Raw genomic sequence first — 19,026 nt, 5'->3', positions numbered from 1 at the left:
TTTCCCATCTTGCTGATCTGGGGATAGACAGGATAGCTCAGATGTAGTGTACGTCCAGGTTGGATTTGATTCCGAACCCGTCAACAAACTGTCACCCTGGTGTTGCAAAAATGCATCGTCCTTCACGATATTAAGCTGGGGTCCCATTCGCCATCAATTGCCGGTGGACATGAAAAGATCCAGTGGTGTCGTTCGCAAAGAGTGGACAATTGTCACCGGTATCCTTCAACCTGCGGGGGAACTATCCAGAAATTAGGCAAACAGCAGCCAGGTGCTGTGGACTGAATGAATGAAAATTACGAATTGTTAAATCACTTTAAAAGGTGTTTTTTGTGTGTACAAGATCGAGGCTCGTGTAAGAGCTAACATTAATCACATAAAAGCAAACCAACACAAAAAACATATGATAAAGGGAGCGGGAGACAAGATGGGGAGACAGAGGGAAGCACACAAGTACAACAGTAGAGAACAGGGACATCGGGAGATCTGTGGGAGGGAGAGGGCTTGGTGGGGGGGAGGAGGCATGGGAAGGGGTTGGGGGAGGGGGGGGGGGGAGAAGTATAAAGCACGTGGACACTGCTAGGACTTCCAGGAAAGAAGTCGGTATTTCAAAAAAGTGGATCTGGGGTGAATTAACGGGGGTAGAAAAGATCAAGGTTTTGGATGGGGGAAGATAAGAGATGGTGGTGGACAGCTGTTTTGAAGACCTGGAGGGAGGAGTGGGATTTAAGAGAGTGAGGGAGTTTGTTCCAGAGGCGGGAGAAAAGAGGAATGAAGGAGTGAAGGTGAGTAGAGAATCTTGATTTTGGCAATTTCACCATCAGAAGGTTGCTGGCAGATCTTGTGCGACCTGTAGGAATATTTGGGGGACAGAGCACAGACAGGGCTGGGGGGCAAGGCCGGAGAGGAGTTGGTAGAAGACAGAAAGACCACCAACCTGCCTGTGGTGAGTAAGTGAAAGGCCCTCGGAGATCGCTTCATCGCAGGAGATTCCAATGATTCTGAAAGCTTTGGTTTCAACAGCGTGAAGCCGAGCTCGGTGTGAGGCAGGAGCACCAGCCCAGAGGGGAGAGCAGTATTCCATTGAGCTGCGGATGCAAGCCTTGTATGTGGTGAGGAGCTCAGGTGTGCCAAGGAAGGACTTCGCCCGACGGAGGATGCCCAGTCGGCGACTGCCTTTGGGGGCCAACTTGGAAATGTGGTTTTCCCAGGAAAGATCATGGCAGATAGTGAGACCCAAAAGCTTCAGTGACAGAACTTCTTGGAGAGGATTATTCAGAAAGTAGATGGGAGGGTTTTTTTTGTTTGTTTTTTTGTATACAAGTTCGAAGCTCGTGAAAGAGCTAACAGTAAATCAGCTAATCACACAAAAAGTCAAACCGACACATAAAACACAAAATAATGGGAGCGGTAGACAAGATGGAGAGAGAGGGGGAAGGACACAAACACAACAGTAGAGAGCAGGTACATCGAGAGAACTGTGGGAGGGGAGGTGGGAGAAGTATAAAACATATGGACATGGGTTGTAACACATGATGAAAGAAATATAAAGAATCGAGCTTTTTTTTCAAATGGAGCTTGCACACTTTGTCTACCAATATCTCCATCAATGTTTTGATTTACTAAAAAGGCAAAAATGAAAAGTATTTTCCATTGTTCCTAACCCACCCACAGTTTGCAGCGATAGGAGACACCACTGCCACAGCGTTGGATTCGGCTGGCTCGCCTGCCTGCTTCAAAGCCTCCCGTCCCACGCCTCGTGCTCTCCTTGTAGCCATTGCAAATGGGACATCACAGCAATAAACAATGGCAACACCAATAACGATAGGCCCGGCTATTTATTGTGTGTGCAAAAAGGCAGTAAGCAAATTTGATCAACTCTCCCTCCATATGCTCATAAATGCACCTTCTCTCTCTCTCTCTCTCTCTCTCTCTGTCTCTCTCTCTCTCTCTGTCTCTCTCTCTGTGTCTCTCTGTCTCTCTCTGTCTGTCTGTTTCTCTGTCTCTCTCTATCTCTCTCTGTCTGTTTCTCTGTCTCTCTCTATCTCTCTGTCGCTCTCTCTCTCTCTGTCTCTCTCTCTCTCTCTCTCTCTGTCTCTCTCTCTCTCTGTCTCTCTCTATCTCTCTCTGTCTGTTTCTCTGTCTCTCTCTATCTCTCTGTCGCTCTCTCTCTCTGTCTCTCTCTCTCTCTCTCTCTCTCTCTCTCTCTCTCTCTCTCTCTCTCTCTGTCTCTCTCTCTCTCTGTCTCTCTCTCTCTCTCTCTCTGTCTCTCTCTATCTCTCTGTCGCTCTCTCTCTCTGTCTCTCTCTCTCTCTCTCTGTCTCTCTCCCTCTCTCGCCCCAAAATGTACTTCCCTTCTCTTACCCCCCCCCCCCCCCCCAGCACTCCCGCCCAATTTATTTGTCTCCGACCAATTCATCTCTGTTTTTTCAACCTTTTGAATCTTTCATTTTACCCCCATCTTTCCCACCCAGGTATATGTAATAAAGGTAGCAGCCCTGATTCCCTCTACCTATACAATACAATTTTTTTTCAATAAGATGAGGATGGGGGGATTTGTAATATGATTTTGCTGTATACTGACCAGAGTTCCACCTTCAGAGCATGTTCAGCAAGCTCTGGTGGTAAACAAGGTTTGTCATGTGTTTGGATTTGAACGGTATGGGGAACTTTGTCCGGCCCTAGGGTCGGTAAACCCAGGAATGTGAGGGGGTGTGAGTGTGATGGGCAGTTGCGATCTTGGGAGGGTGTGCTTGGATGAGGGGCTTGGCAGATGAGGGATTGGGAATTATGTTCCTTGCTCCGTGAATGCTGCGTTCTGGTGTACAACATGGCAAATGAAGTTTTCCCCAAATATGCGTTTGAGTAATCACTGCAATGTCATTGGCACAAGCGGTTAATGGTGGTGTAAATTGTGGGGATGAGGCGGCGGAGGTTCATTTGATTGGCGGAACGGGGTGCGGGGGAGCAGGAGGTGGTTGAGGTGAAGGTGAAGGAGGATACAAAAACAAAGTGAGATGTATATGCAAAATGCAGTGAGGGAGACGGTAGCTCTGGGGTTGGGTGGCCCTTCCCATTGGCTGAAGCAATGGCTGCAAGAACCACCCCGGCACCTCAAATACCTCCACGTGGTGAAAGCAACAGCGAATCGTAGTGCTGGCGAGACACTGTCGAACCATCGCGTAGACAAACAGACGAGGGAAGATATAGACCACATAGAGCATGACCAGACAGGTAACCACCTGATACAAAGCACTTCAGGACAGGTGAAAGTAAGGAACCGACAACCACATTGGAATTCTCAATGACAGGTAAGATATTTTGGTATTCTAATAAATATGTTGTGAATTTTTGATATTTGTATGTCATTGATAATTATTTTGTTAAAGTGCAATGTTTATTGTTTACATGAAATACATTTGTGTACTGCATCGCAAACTTGTCAACATGACAATAAAATACATTGCTGTACAATACCTGCACCTGTTGAGTGGTAAAGTGGGTTACACCACAACACACACCACAACACACAATGTAACCTTTGAGAGAGTTTCTGAGATTCAGTTTGCCATATAGAATCCCTTTAAACTCACAATGAACAAACATTATCACATTTAAAACTAGAACGGCACTCGGTAGAGCGCACACCTCCGCCAGGTGGAACAGCTTATGTTTTGTATCTCAATGATAGGCCAGATCTGGATTCGGACCTGAACCAAAATCGAATTGGCTTGTTCTTGTCACCAAAACCAACTCGTCCACCAAGTTTTGGCATAAGTCGTCCACAACTTTTTGAAATATCGTATAAATATATCGTTTTTGGTCCTATCACTCAATGGAGACGAATCACTTGAAAATAAAAAATGGTATCTGGATTTGGATCTTCACCAAAATTTAAACAATTGGTCAAACATAAAACACAACCTGGACACAAAGTTACGTCCAAATGCATCCATAACTTTTTGAGATATTGTGCTATATATAGTTTTTGGCCAAATCTCCCAATGGTGAAAAATCACTTTTAAAATTATCGGATACGGATCTTCACCAAAATCGAATCAATTCCTTCTTGTCACACACCCAACATGTACACAAAGTTACGTCCAAATCCGTCCATAACTTCTTGAGATATTGTGCTATATATCGTTTTTTCCCGATCACTCAATGGTGAAGAATCGCTTAAAAATTCGAGTCTCCGGATCTCGATTCGAATCTACACCAGAATTTAATCAAATCTTCCTTGTCACACACCCAACCTCTCCACCAAATTTCGCCCGAATCCGTCCACAACTTTTTGAGATATCCTGCTATATATCGTTTTTTGCCCCATCACTCAATTTTGAGGCATCACTTAAAAATTAAATAACTCTCGTATCCGAATTCATATCTTCACCAAAATCGAATCAATTCGTTCTTGTCACACACTCGACCTGCACACAAAGTTAAGTTCAAATCCTTCCATAACTTCTTGAGATATTGTGCTATATATCGTTTTTGCCCTATCACTCAATAGTGAAGAATCACTTAAAAATTCGAGTATCCGGATCTCAATTCGAATCTACACCAGAATTGAATCAAATCTTCCTTGTCACACACCCAATCTCTCCACCAAATTTCGTCCGAATCCGTCCACAACTTTTTGAGATATCCTGCTATATATCGTTTTTTGCCCGCTCTCAATGGTGAAGAATCACTTAAAAAAATTATCATATTCGGATCTAGAATCGAATCTTCACCAAAATCGAATCAATTCTTCCTTGTTACACACATAACCTGGACACAAAGTTTCGTCCAAATCCGTCCACAACTTTTTGAGATATCGTGCTATGTATCGGTTTTAGCCCGATCACTCAATTTTGAGGAATCACTTAAAAATTAAATAATTCTCGTATCCGAATTCATATTCAAATCTTCACCAAAACCGAATCAATTCGTTCTTGTCACACACTCGACCTGCACACAAAGTTAAGTTCAAATCCTTCCATAACTTTTTGAGATATCGTGCTATATATCGTTTTTGGCTCTATCTCCCAATGGTGAAGAATCACTTTTAAAATTATCGGATCCGGATCTTCACCAAAATCGAATCAATTCTTCCTTGTTACACACCCAACCGGTACACAAAGTTACGTCCAAATCCATCCATAACTTTTTGAGATATTGTGCTATATATCGTTTTTGCCCTATCACTCAATACTGAAGTCACTTAAAAATTCGAGTATCTGGATCTCGATTCGAATATACACCAGAATTGAATCAAATCTTCCTTGTCACACACCCAACCTCTCCACCAAATTTCTTCCGAATCCGTCCACAACTTTTTGAGATATCCTGCTATATATCGTTTTTTGCCCACTCTCAATGGTGAAGAATCACTTTAAAAAATTATCATATTCCGATCTATATTCGAATCTTCACCAAAACCGAATCAATTCTTCCTTGTTACACACACAACCTGCACACAAAGTTTCATCCAAATCCATCCATAACTTCTTGAGATATTGTGCTATATATCGTTTTTGCCCTATCACTCAATAGTGAAGTCACTTAAAAATTCGAGTATCTGGATCTCGATTCGAATCTACACCAGAATTGAATCAAATCTTCCTCGTCACACACCCAACCTCTCCACCAAATTTCGTCCGAATCCGTCCACAACTTTTTGAGATATCCTGCTATATATCGTTTTTTGCCCGCTCTCAATGGTGAAGAATCACTTAAAAAAATTATCATATTCCGATCTAGATTCGAATCTTCACCAAAATCGAATCAATTCTTCCTTCTTACACACATTAAACCTGGACACAAAGTTTCGTCCAAATCCGTCCACAACTTTTTGAGATATCGTGCTATGTATCGGTTTTAGCCCGATCACTCAATTTTGAGGAATCACTTAAAAATTAAATAATTCTCGTATCCGAATTCATATTCAAATCTTCACCAAAATCGAATCAATTCGTTCTTGTCACACACTCAACCTGTACACAAAGTTAAGTTCAAATCCTTCCATAACTTTTTGAGATATGCTGCTATTTCTCGTTTTTTCCCTGCTCTCAATGGTGAAGAATCACTTTAAAAATTATCGGATCCGGATCTTCACCAAAATCGAATCAATTCGTTCCTGTCACACACACCCAACATGTACACAAAGTTTCATCCAAATGCGTCCACAACGTTTTGAGATATCGTTCTATATATCGTTTTTGGCTCACCCCATCTCTCTATGGTGATGAATCACTTAAAAATTCTCGGATCCGGATCTTCGCCAAAATCTAATCAATTCGTCCTTGTCACACACCCAACATGCCCACCAAGTTTTGTCATAATCCGTGCACAACTTTTTGAAATATCCTACTCACAGACAAAAAACAGACAGGGTGAAAATATATCCTGCCATTCACACCAAAAATGTACTGAAAGATTACTTCAATGCGCTTCACTCGACCTGGCCTTGGATGTGGGTTCGTGCGGTGTACGTACCTCTCAGGCCCCGCTTGTGAAGTTTACCATGTCGTGTTGCATTGTTGGTAATCAATTAGGTCACAATGTCATGTGTGTTGCAGATAGGGTCACGCTGACCCAATGACCTGAGACAATTGGTTGCTTTCCCAAATTTTCACGCCTTATAATCTTGGAAGAACGTCCCTGCTCCACTCCAGTCGTTCTCCCTCGACATCAGCAATCATTCGCAATGCCAAACTTGTGCATCACTTGCACTGTCACCTTTCTCCGGACAAGCTTTTACCTGTTGCTCCTTCTTCTGGTGACAGTTGCAGCAAGGTCCCTGCATGGTGCAGACCTCATATATGGGGACGCAGGAGTTGAGGTACTCTCCGATCGTGGCTTTGCTTAAAAACACAAAACTCGCGAGAGTTAGGAATTTCATTAAGACTGTTTCATCAAACTTCTCTGCTTGAAATTTGAGTGTCTTTGGGATGTTTCATGTACTCTGACAAGGGGATTTCAAAATATCCTTGGAAGGGGATACAATTGTCGAAGAATCGTAAACTTTCTTATACATATTATTGGACATACAAAAGCACTGTTTTACACATGGCAAGACCAGGTGCATCACATTTTATAATGCACATCATATATACACAAAGAATTAAGTTAAGCACCCCTACACAACGAATTAAGGTAAGCACCCCCTAATATATATTCTTTGTGTATATGTATACATTGGCATATATTCTAAGGTATGTGAGATCAAATAATGATTGGTATGACATTAGCAATTATCCATTGATGAAATTGAGTGATCAAAGTGATAAAAAGTGATTGGTTGAGTCAGTGATCCGATCACGTGGGTCCTACACACGTTATTGACGCAAAGATCGCTAGAGGTCTTCTCAGAACAATGACTGTACGTTAGAAAACATAAACGTCATCCACACTGTCCGTGATGGACCTATAGCTCCATACTTAAATTGAGGTGAGAATATGCCTAAAATTCCCAAAAAATTTCACCTTAAATTATTCAGAATAAAATATTGAAAACGGCATGATTGTTATGTTTTTATGTGACCATAATATCACTTCTCCAGAAAGTATAGCAATATCATGGGTATATTACACTGTTTTGACGACAACAAACTTGTAATGTGCGAGGTTGTAAAAAAACGGGGGGGGTGCTTAACTTAATTCTTTGTGTATAATTGCAGATGTACCTGCGTCGATACGGATGGCTGGCCCCTGTTGTCTGGGATAAGATGCCAACGGAACCAGCGATCACTTCAATGTTTGACCTTCAACGCCTCACCTTGCCTGAAATTATTGAAGGTGGTGAAACCTCAAGAACCTTCAAATGGAAGCATCAACGCCTTCAGACCACTGTGAGCACCAAAACTACAGATCAACCTACAATTCGTGAAGATCTTGTTCCAGCTTTGCAGCGCTTTCAACAAGCAAACTCGATTCCGGTAACTGGGCGTTTGGATTCAGAGACATTGTATTTCCTGAACTCACCACGTTGTGGTGTTCCTGATCGCCTTTTAGGGCTAACGACACAAGAGGAAGATGAAGAGGACGGGAACACAGTTGTGGTCGACGAAGGACCACTGGATGGGATCGGTGAAGTTGAAGCTACACACAGTGACGATGGACCACTGGATGGGATCGGTGAAATTGAAGCTACACCCAGTGACGATGGACCACTGGATGGGATCAGTGAAGTTGAAGCTACACCCAGTGACGATGGACCACTGGATGTGATCGGTGAAGTTGAAGCTACACCCAGTGATGATGGACCCCTGGATGGGATCGGTGAAGTTGAAGCTACACCCAGTGACGATGGACCACTGGATGGGATCGGTGAAGTTGAAGCGACACACAGTGACGATGGACTAGGGGATGGGATCGGTGAAGTTGAAGCTACACCCAGTGACGATGGACCACTGAATGGGATCGGTGAAGTTGAAGCTACACCCAGTGACGATGGACCACTGGATGGGATCGGCGAAGTTGAAGCTACACCCAGTGACGATGGACCACTGAATGGGATCGGTGAAGTTGAAGCTACACCCAGTGACGATGGACCCCTGGATGGGATCGGCGAAGTTGAAGCTACACCCAGTGACGATGGACCACTGGATGGGATCGGTGAAGTTGAAGCTACACCCAGTGACGATGGACCACTGGATGGGATCGGTGAAGTTGAAGCTACACCCAGTGACGATGGACCACTGGATGGGATCGGTGAAGTTGAAGCTACACCCAGTGACGATGGACCACTGGATGGGATCGGTGAAGTTGAAGCTACACCCAGTGACGATGGACCCCTGGATGGGATCGGTGAAGTTGAAGCTACACCCAGTGACGATGGACCACTGGATGGGATCGGTGAAGTTGAAGCGACACCCAGTGACGATGGACCACTGGATGGGATCAGTAATGGAGACTATGGTGCATTAGTTAGAGATGGAGAAGACCATAGAGCAGAGTCTAAGGTCAAGATTAAGAACAATATTCAAGGCAATGTCATAACATCGAGTGATGAACTCGTCTTATCAAATCCAGAATTTAGTCGTGATGCCGCTTTCAATGAAACCAGTGAAACACTGAAGCCGAACACGACCAACACCATTTTCCATCAAATGTTATCACTCGAAAGCAATATTACACATATTGTAGTCGTTGAAGAGGGCCGCAACCAGACAGATGAACCAATGATGAGACAAAACTACACATGGGGACAGCCTGGTCAAAACTACTCAAAAGATAACTCTAGTTACATGCAGAAAGCAAATTACTCGGAAGAAAACAGCAAATGGGAGAATGACAAAACTACATACACCCCCACAATGAACAACCTAAAAACAACAACGCAACCACAAAGCTTTGCTGATTTCACACAAACCAAACAAAGTCGAGAGGACCTGCATCATTCAACGTCTGGTAAATTGAGGAGGGACGTTGAACAGTCAAACCTTGGACAAATAAGTCTCAGAAGGAAGCTCCGATGGCTTCAGGAAAAGCCAGTCAGAACAAGACGCACTCTTCAGAAGATAAACGAAGAGCAAGAACTAAACACGAATGTTATGCAAGGAGCCGGAAGAAAGCGAACAAAACGCGCTCTCGTTGGACATCGCTCAGGTGGACAGGTGGTCTTTGGCCGGCGACCCCTCCGATGGCGTCTCATTGGTGAGGGCTACAGCTCTCAGCTGAGCATTGGAGAGCAGCGACAGGTCTTGATGCTTGCTTTCCGTATGTGGAGCGAAGTTGCACCAGTCGAGTTCCAGGAAGACCTGGTGTCACCTCCAGCTTTTGTCGACATCAAGCTGGGATTTGGAACTGGTGAGCTGGAATTTTTGAGGTCACCTGCTTATATAGATTGACTAGCAGGAGAAGCCGGCATTGCCTGGCTTCAGTTTTTTTTTTGTCCCCCGTCGCACCGCGGAGCGAAAGGGGGACTATGGTTTTCCCCTCCGTCCGTGTGTCCATCCGTCCGTGCGTGCGTGCGGGCGTGCATACGTGCATGCGTGCGTAAGCGAAGGACTGCATTCGAATTTGGTGTGTGGGTGCAACCCACGTCAAAATCCAAGATGGCCGCCGCCATGTATGTCTGATGCCATGTATGTCTGAACCTTGTGAGCGGAATATCTTGAAAAATAAGCGAAGTATCAACTTCTAATCTGGTGTGTGGGTGTATCTAGGCACAAGGAAGAACCCTATTGAAAATTGGGTCGCCACGTCAAAATCCAAGACGGCCGCCGCCATGTATGTTTGAACCTTGTGAGTGGAATATCTTGAAAAATAAGCGAAGTACCAACTTCTAATCTGGTGTGTGGGTGGATCTCGGCATAAGGAAGAACGCCATTGAAAATTGGGTCGCCACGTCAAAATCCAAGATGGCCGCCTCCATGTATGTCTGAACCTTGTGAGCGGAATACCTTGAAAAATAAGCGAAGTACCAACTTCTAATCTGGTGTGTGGGTGTATCTCGGCATAAGGAAGAACGCCATTGAAAATTGGGTCGCCACGTCAAAATCCAAGATTGCCGCCGCCATGTATGTCTGAACCTTGTGAGCGGAATACCTTGAAAAATAAGCGAAGTACCAACTTCTAATCTGGTGTGTGGGTGTATCTAGACATAAGGAAGAACGCCATTGAAAATTGGGTCGCCACGTCAAAATCCAAGATGGCCGCCTCCATGTATGTCTGAACCTTGTGAGTAAAATATCATATCATAGCATGTTTTCTGCGTCTTCCACTTTGTCAACTCACATCACTTCCCCGACGGGGGACCTAGGCGTAACGCTTGTTCCTTTATTTTATGGGTGCCTAAAACACGCCTCTACACCTACTAAAGAAAATTTATATTTAATACTATAATAACACACATTAATTGGGGATCATTTTATGTTCCCTTTCACATAGCTACAAATACTCAGACACTATAGAGCGATTTTTTTAAAATGAAATTTTATTTTCAAAATTTTCAATATTTTGGTTTTTTTTGCCGAAAACACTCCCCGTCACCTACTAAAGGAAATTTATATTTAATACTATAATAACACATTAATTGGGGATAATTTTATATTACCTTTCACATAGCTACAAAGACACACACTATAGAGCGATTTTTTTAAAATGAAATTTTAGATTTTTCAAAATTTTCAATATTTTGTTTTTCTTGGCTGAAAACACTCCCCCACACCGACTGAAGAAAATTTAGATTTAATACCATAACACATTAATTGGGGATAATTTTATTCACATAGCTACAAAGAGTCAGACAATGTGAAGTAATTTCAAATAATCAAAATAAAAAATAAAAAAATGTTCAAATTTTTTTTTTGGCTAAAACACACCCCTGCACTTGCTAAAGAAGATTTCTATTTGAGTATAACAATGCACATTAATCGGGGATAATTTAATATTACCTTTCATATAGCTACAAAGGCTCAGACACTAAAGTGATTAAAACAATCTAAGAAAAAGGAACTTTTTTTTTTTTTAATTTTCCAAAAAAAATGTTTTGCCTAAAACAATCCTACTGAAGAAAAATTATATTTAATACTATAATAACCCATTAATTGGGGATAATTTAACATTACCTTTCACATAGCTACAAAGACTCAAGACACTATAATAGTGATTTGAAAAAATTAAAAAAAGGGAACTTTTTTTCTTCAAAATTTTCAATTTTTTTTTTTCCCCTTAACACACTTAACATCATAGCATGTTTTCTGCGTCTATTTCACCCTTACACCTACTAAAGAAAATTTTTATTTTATATTATAATAACACATTAATTGGGGATAATTTAACATTACCTTTCACATAGCTACAAAGGCTCGGACACTATAGAGCGATTATAAAATATCTTAAATAAAATATGGAACTTTAAAAAAAAAATCATTAAATATATATATATATATATTTATTTATTTTTTTGCCTAAAACACTGCACGGTACTCTTTGATGAACCTCTGAAAGTTTGAGGAAGATCCGTTCAGGAATCGGAGAAAAATTGTGACACACAAACAGACAAACGGCTCTCATGGTATATAGATGGATGGATGGATGGATGTACACAATGCACCAAAAACTCAAATTTTAACCGATTTGGCATCCCAATCTGAGCACATCTCTCATGTTGCTGGGAAGAGTGGGCGAGTTATCGCAGACACCATGGCCAAATGACAAATTCCTGCTCTAACCTACAGGGGGCACAACCATGTGGACACGAAGGCGCCACACGTGACTGCGTTGTCCCATCTGCAGTCCCCTGTGAATAAGAAAGATCCTTTGGTGTTGTTGAAAAATAATGAAACTTTGGGGTGGACTATACATTAATAAATAAAAATAGACTATACCACTGATCATACACTAAGTTGTGGGGTGACTCTTGAATCTCCCAGTGACTAAGGTGAATTGTCCAATATCAACAGGGATGACAAATTGCTCCAGTGTACAGGGCAGCTTAGAAAAAATGGTGGGACATTAAAACAGGCTAACAAAACACCCCTGCGATTGGAACAACACAATTCGTCTAAGTTGACGACACAAACTCCAGGCAGTGTGAGCTCACGGTATAACTTTCATACTTGCAAATGTATCGGTTATCGCAAAAACGTTTTGGCTTTTTGCAATGTCTGGTGTGTACAGGCAGACATCTGGGATGTGTAAGAACATTTGATGGGTTTGGACACGAGCTTGCACATGCCTGGCGACTTGGTGATGTTCACTTTGACGACGACGAGAACTTTTCACTTCCAAACAGCCCAAGAGGAATTAACCTGCTAAAGGTATTTGCACTGCAAACCACAACGGTACTCGGTATAGAGCACATACCTCTGCCAGGCTGAACAGTATATGTTTTGTATCCCACTGATAGGCCGGATCTGGATTCAGACCAGAACCAAAATCTAATCGGCTTGTTCTTATCACCTAACTAATTGATTCACCAAGTTTTGGCATAATTCGTCCCCAACTTTTTGAGATATAATGCTATATATCGTTTCTGGCCCTATCACTCAAGGGTGAAGAATTACTTAAACAATTTGAAATTCTCCGATGCAGGTCTGGATTTGAATCTTCACAAAAATTTAAACCATTCGTCCTCGTCATACACCCAACCTGTCCACCAAGTTTCGTTCAAATCAGTGCACAACTTTTTGAGATATCGTGCTATATATCGTTTTCGGCACAATCACTCAATGGTGAACAATTACTTGAAGATTAAAAAAAAAAGTCGAGTGTCCAGATCCAAATTCGAATCTTCACCAAAATTGAATTGATTCGTCCTTGTCAAACACACAACCGGTCCACCAAGTTTCATCCAAATCCGTCCTCAACTTTTTGAGATATCCTGCTATGTATTGTTTTTGGCCCTATCTCCCAATGGTGAAGAATCACTTTAAAAATTCTCAGATCCAGATCCGGATTCGAATCTTCATCAAAATTTAATCATTTCGTCGTTGTCGCACACACAACCTGTCCACCAAATTGCCTCCCAATCCGTGCATAACGTTTTGAGATATCCTGATAACAAACAAATGAAAAATCGGTCAGAGACCGAGGACTTGCCAGAATGTATTTTTTTATCGGCCATTTTGGACAAATATGGCGGCCGAACCACGTGACCGATGACGTCATCATCATTTGTTTTCTAAACTAATTTATTCCCAGATTATGCTCAAGAAATTTCATCTTGATCGGATGAAGTTTTGTACTTGTCGAATTATGATGTCATAATGGAGGCACATATGACATCATCATTAACATATTTTATTCCCCATGGAGAGTTCTTTGCAATGAGCCATGTCTCAATTTTTTCTATTTCGTGCTTTCGGAGATATAGAGGTGCAAAGTTTCTCGGTTTTTCCAAGATGGCGGCCGAACCACGTGACTGATGACGTCATCATTATTTTTTTTCTCCGCCAGTTTATGCTGACATGGCGCTCAATAAATTGCATCTTGATTGGATGAAGTTTTGTACTTGTCAAATTATCGATTTATGACGTCATAATGGAGGCTTTGGGCCGAGAGAGTTAAAAATTGGGCACAGTCTATTCCAGGGCAAGACAAATATGTGTGTAAAGCTTGGCGATTCTATGTGCAACGATGTAGACGTAGTACTGCGCACAAACAGACAGACAGACAGACAGACAAATGAAAAATCGGTCAGAGACCGAGGACTATGCCGGAATGTACTTTTTTATTGGCCATTTAGGACAAATATGGCGGCTGAACCACGTGACCGACTACGTCATCTCTAACATATTTTATTCCCCATGAAGAGTTCTTGACAATGAGCCATGTCTCAATTTTTTATATTCAGCACTTGCAGAGATATGGAGGTGCAAAGTTTTTCAGTTTTTCCAAGATGGCGGCCGAACCACGTGACTGATGACGTCATCATTAACATAGTTTATTCCCCATGGAGCGTTCTTTACAATGAGCCATGTCTCAATTTTTTCAATTCAGCGCTTTTGGAGATATGGGGGTGCTAGGTTTTTCCAAGATGGCGGCCGAACCACGTGACCTATGACGTCATCATTAACATATTTTATTCCCCATGGAGAGTTCTTTCCAATGAGCCATGTCTCAATTTTTTCTATTCAGCACTTTCGGTGATATGGAGGTGCAAAGTTTTTCGGTTTTTCCAAGATGGTGGCCGAACCACGTGACTGATGACGTCATCATTAACATATTTTATTCCCCATGGAGAGTTCTTTTCAATGAGCCACGTCTCAATTTTTTATATTCAACACTTTCAGAGATATGGAGGTGCTGTAGCGACCCATGGGTCCCCCAAAGCTCGAGACCAGCAACATAATCTCCTTGCCCCAGCCGGTGACGTAACCGGCGGACAAACCGCGGCGCCGAGGTTATAATTGCTTGCACCTGTCGGTCACATGACCACCAAAGCATGCCTCGCCTGAGAGGCGTGGCTTTGGTTCTGACGTATGCTTTTTGGCTTGGATTATATGTATGCGAACCCGATAAACGGGTTTTTAGAGTTCGCGAGTTGATTATACATTAAACATCTTCTCGGACGAATTTGTGTCTTGTCCGTCACTTCGTCCGTCTCAAGCAGGAGCACCGCTCCTTCACTGGTGACCCCGAGTTTACGACATGCGATGGACACGGCAGTGTCCCTCAAATTGCCCACTTTCTGGGAAGCACATGCCGCCGTCTGGTTCGCTCAGGCGGACTCCCAGTTCGCCCTGCGTGGCATTACGGAGGACACCACTAAATACCATTACGTGGTCGCCGCGCTCGGCTCCGTGACTGCCGCCCGCTGCCTGAGCCTCCTCCAGAGCCCGCCCGCTGACGGCAAGTACGGGTCGCCCTGGCAAGCACGACTATCGCGAACCCCCGTGACCTCGCCAGGGAGGCCGGCAAGATCTATTCGGCAAGCCAGCTCGTCGGAGCGGCGAGCCAGCTCGTCGGGGTGGCTGCCGGGAGCCCGCCCGCCACCCAGTCGGCGCCCGCGGCACAGTTTCCCACCCAACCGCCCGACGCCCGCGACGCAGCTTCCTTCCCGGAGGCCGCCGGGCCGGCGCGACTGGCAGCGGCGACGCCGCGTCGCCCGGTCCTGACGCGTCGACCGGAGCCCCCGCCAGACCCGGCCTGGTGTTATTTCCACGCCAGGTTCGGGCGGCGGGCCCGATCATGTCAACCCCCGTGCACGTTCGGCAAGTCGGGAAACAGTCGGGCCGGCGCTCACTACCAGCCATGAGCGCCGGCCGTTCCGGAAGCCTGCTATTCATCGCGGACCAAGCGTCGGGGCCGGCGTTTTCTCTGCGACACCGGCGCTCAGCTGAGCGTCATTCCCGCTTCAGCGGAGGACAGGCGGGCCGCCATTTGCGGCCCCTCCTTAATCGCGGCCAACGGCTCCGCCATCCGCACCTTCGGCCCACGCATCGTCGCCCTCCGCTTCGGCAGCCAGCTCTTTCGCTGGGAGTTCGTGACGGCGGACGTCCCCATGGCTTTGCTCGGTGCCGATTTCCTTTGCGCCCATGGGCTGCTGGTCGACGTTAAACGCCGGCGTCTCGTCAACGCCAAAACTTTCAGCTCGCTGGCGTGCGCCTTGAGCCGTTCCGCGCTCACCGAGCTTTCCTGCGTCCTCCCGTTGGCAGACGACTTCGCGCGTCTCCTCGCGGAGTTCCCGGCCCTCACGCAACCGACGTTTTCGGCCGTCGCGGTGCGTCACGGCATCGAGCATCATATTCCCACTACGGGCCCGCCGGTGTACGCCCGAGCCCGCCGTCTCGACCCAGCCAAACTCGCCGTCGCCAAGGCCGAGTTCGCCGTGCTGGAGCGCCTCGGCATCGTGTGGCGTTCCGACAGCACCTGGGCCTCGCCGCTGCACATCGTCCCAAAGCCGGGGGGCGGATGGCGGCCATGCGGCGACTACCGCCACCTCAACGACGCCACTACCCCCGACAGGTACCCCGTCCCGCACATCCAGGATTTTTCCGCCCGGTTGGCGGGGCGGACCATTTTTTCAAAAGTGGACCTGATTCGGGGGTACCACCAGGTGCCCGTCCGCCCGGCCGACATCCCGAAGATGGCCGTTATTACACCCTTCGGCCTCTTCGAATTCCTCCGGATGCCCTTCGGCCTCAAAAACGCGGCACAGGCATTCCAGCGCCTGATGGACGGCGTGCTGCGCGACTTGCCATTCCTCTTTACCTACCTGGACGACATCCTCGTCGCCAGCACGTCCAGAGCCGAGCACCTCCTCCACCTCCGGACGCTGTTCAGCCGCCTCAGCGAGCACGGCTTGATCGTCAACCCGGCCAAATGTCACTTTTTTTTATTTTTTATATACTGAATCGAGGCTCGTGAAAGAGCTAACATTTATTTCACAAACAAATCAACCAGACAAACAAAACACACAAAAAGAGGCAGTGGAAGACAAGATGGGGAGAGAAGGCGAAGCACACAACCACAACATTTGAGAGCAGAGAGAAGTGTGGGAGGGAGAGGGCTTGGGGGCAGGAGGCGTGGGAGGGGGAGGGCGGGGGGGGGGAGAGGTATAAAACACAAGGGGACCGAAATTAACGGGGGTAGAAAAAATCAAGGTTTTGGATGGGGGAGGATAAGAGATGGTGGTGAACAGCTGTTTTAAAGACCTGGAGGGTGCAGTGGGATTGAAGAGAGTGAGGGAGTTTGTTCCAGAGGCGGGAGAAAAGAGGAATGAAGGAGTGAAGGTGAGCAGAAAGTCTTGATTTTGGCAGTTTAACCATAAGAGGGTTGCAGGCAGATCTTGTGCGACCTGTAGGAATATTTGGGGGACAGAGCCCAGAGAGGGCTGGGGGGGCAAGGCCACAGAGGAGTCGGTAGAAGACGGAAAGACCACCAACCTGCCTGCGGTGAGTGAGTGAAAGGCCCTTGGAGTTAGCTTCATCGTGGGAGATTCCAATGATTCTGAACGCTTTGGTTTCAACAGCGTGCAGACGGGCTAGGTGTGAGGCAGGAGCACCAGACCAGAGGGGAGAGCAGTATTCCATAGAGCTGCGGATGAAAGCCTTGTATGTGGTGAGGAGCTCAGGTCTGCCAAGGAAGGACTTCGCACGACGGAGGATGCCCAGTCGGCAACTGGCTTTGGAGGCCAGATTTGAAATGTGGTTTTCCCAGGAAATATCATTGCAAATAGTGAGACCCAAAAGCTTGAGTGACAGAACTTCTTGGAGAGGATTGTTCAGAAAGTGGATGGGAGGGTTTTCCAGTCGGTCTTTTCGGAGAGACATCGTAAGAGTGTGAGATTTATCAGGATTGAAAGACATGTTCCATTTGTTTGCCCAGTCTGTGATTTTGTCCAGGTCTGCAGAGAGTGAGGAGGCTGCAGACTGCCGATCTGAGGGATGAGGAATGGAGCGACAGAGAGTAGAGTCGTCAGCAAAAGACAGAGAGGATTTTCAAGAGAGTCAGAGAGATCACTTTGGTGCGGCGACGATCGACCTTTTGGGCCACCGCATCACCCGGAACGGCGCCGTGCCGCTACCGGCCAAAGTCGAGGCCATCGCCGCTTTCCCGCGCCCCCGCTCCGTCCAGGCGCTGCAGGAGTTCCTCGGGATGGTGAACTTTTATCACCGCTTCGTGCCCCGAGCTGCGCAACTCATGCGGCCCTTGTACGCCGCCCTCCGCGGCCAGCCGGCGAAGCGCGACATCGTCTGGTCCACGGACATGGACGCTGCTTTCACCGGCGCGAAACGGGCCCTCGCCAACGCCACGCTGCTGGCCCACCCGGTACCCCATGCTCCCATCGCCCTCACCACGGACGCCTCCGACTATGCCGTGGGCGCGGTTCATGAACAATGGGTAAACGGGGCCTGGCAGCCGCTCGCGTTCTTCAGCCGGCAACTCCTGCCCAACGAGTTGAAGTACAGCACTTTCGGCCGCGAGCTCCTCGGGCTGTACCTGGCCGTCCGCCATTTTCGCCACCGCCTGGAGGGCCGCCCGTTCACGGCCTTTGTCGACCACAAGCCATTGATTTTCGCCATGGCCAAGGTCACGGAGCCGTGGTCGGCCCGCCAGCAGCGCCACCTCTCCGCCGTTTCGGAATACACCACTGACATCCGGCACGTCGCCGGAAAGGACAACGCCATGGCCGACTGCCTTTCTCGAGCCGGCGCCAACGCCGTCCACCTCGGCGTCGATTTCGCCCTGATGGCGACGGACCAGGCCAACGACGGCACGGTGCAGGCGCTCCGGGTGGCGGACACGGACCTCCGCTTGGCTGACGTCCCCTTTGCGGACACGGTCCTGCTTTGTGACGTATCCCAAGGCCGACCTCGCCCCGTTGTGCCGGTCACCTGGCGGCGGCGCATTTTTGCTTCACTCCACGGCCTCTCTCACCCGGGCCAGAAGGCGTCCCAGAGGCTGGTGTCGGCACGTTTTGTCTGGCACGGGTTGCGACGGGACGTCCATGACTGGGCCAACGCCTGCACACCCTGCCAGCGGGCCGCGGGCCAAGGTCCACCGTCACACCCAGGCTCCGCTGGCTCCTTTCACCGTGCCCGAGCGACGTTTCGACCACGTCCACGTGGACCTGGTGGGTCCCTTTCC

The 19,026-nt window shown here is 46.5% G+C and overlaps 2 protein-coding genes across 4 annotated transcripts in view; both read left to right on the top strand.

Moving 5' to 3' along the window:
- The window catches only part of UROS (uroporphyrinogen III synthase), a 153,598-nt gene extending 151,096 nt beyond the window's left edge, over positions 1-2,502 (top strand). For 2 of the 3 annotated variants that reach the window (XM_078769867.1, XM_078769865.1), the window contains one exon: positions 1,675-1,951. In XM_078769867.1, the coding sequence (XP_078625993.1) occupies positions 1,675-1,803 (129 nt within the window). In that variant the 3' untranslated portion in view covers positions 1,804-1,951. Of the gene's footprint in view, positions 1-1,674 lie in introns of all 3 variants that reach the window. The other variant, XM_078769866.1, reaches the window with a different exon arrangement.
- Positions 2,503-3,228: 726 nt separating this feature from the next.
- Positions 3,229-19,026, top strand: part of MMP21 (matrix metallopeptidase 21) — a 73,151-nt gene continuing 57,353 nt past the window's right edge. The window contains exons 1-4 of the mRNA XM_068098306.2: positions 3,229-3,311; positions 6,564-6,826; positions 7,665-9,795; positions 12,613-12,752. Coding sequence (XP_067954407.2) covers positions 6,692-6,826; positions 7,665-9,795; positions 12,613-12,752 — 2,406 coding nt within the window. The 5' untranslated portion in view covers positions 3,229-3,311; positions 6,564-6,691. The remainder of the gene's footprint in view (positions 3,312-6,563; positions 6,827-7,664; positions 9,796-12,612; positions 12,753-19,026) is intronic.

The sequence above is a fragment of the Myxine glutinosa genome, chromosome 1 (genome assembly GCF_964187855.1).
Source record: "Myxine glutinosa chromosome 1, kmMyxGlut1.1, whole genome shotgun sequence".
NCBI lineage: Eukaryota > Metazoa > Chordata > Myxini > Myxiniformes > Myxinidae > Myxine > Myxine glutinosa.
This window is presented reverse-complemented; position numbering and strand designations above follow the sequence as displayed.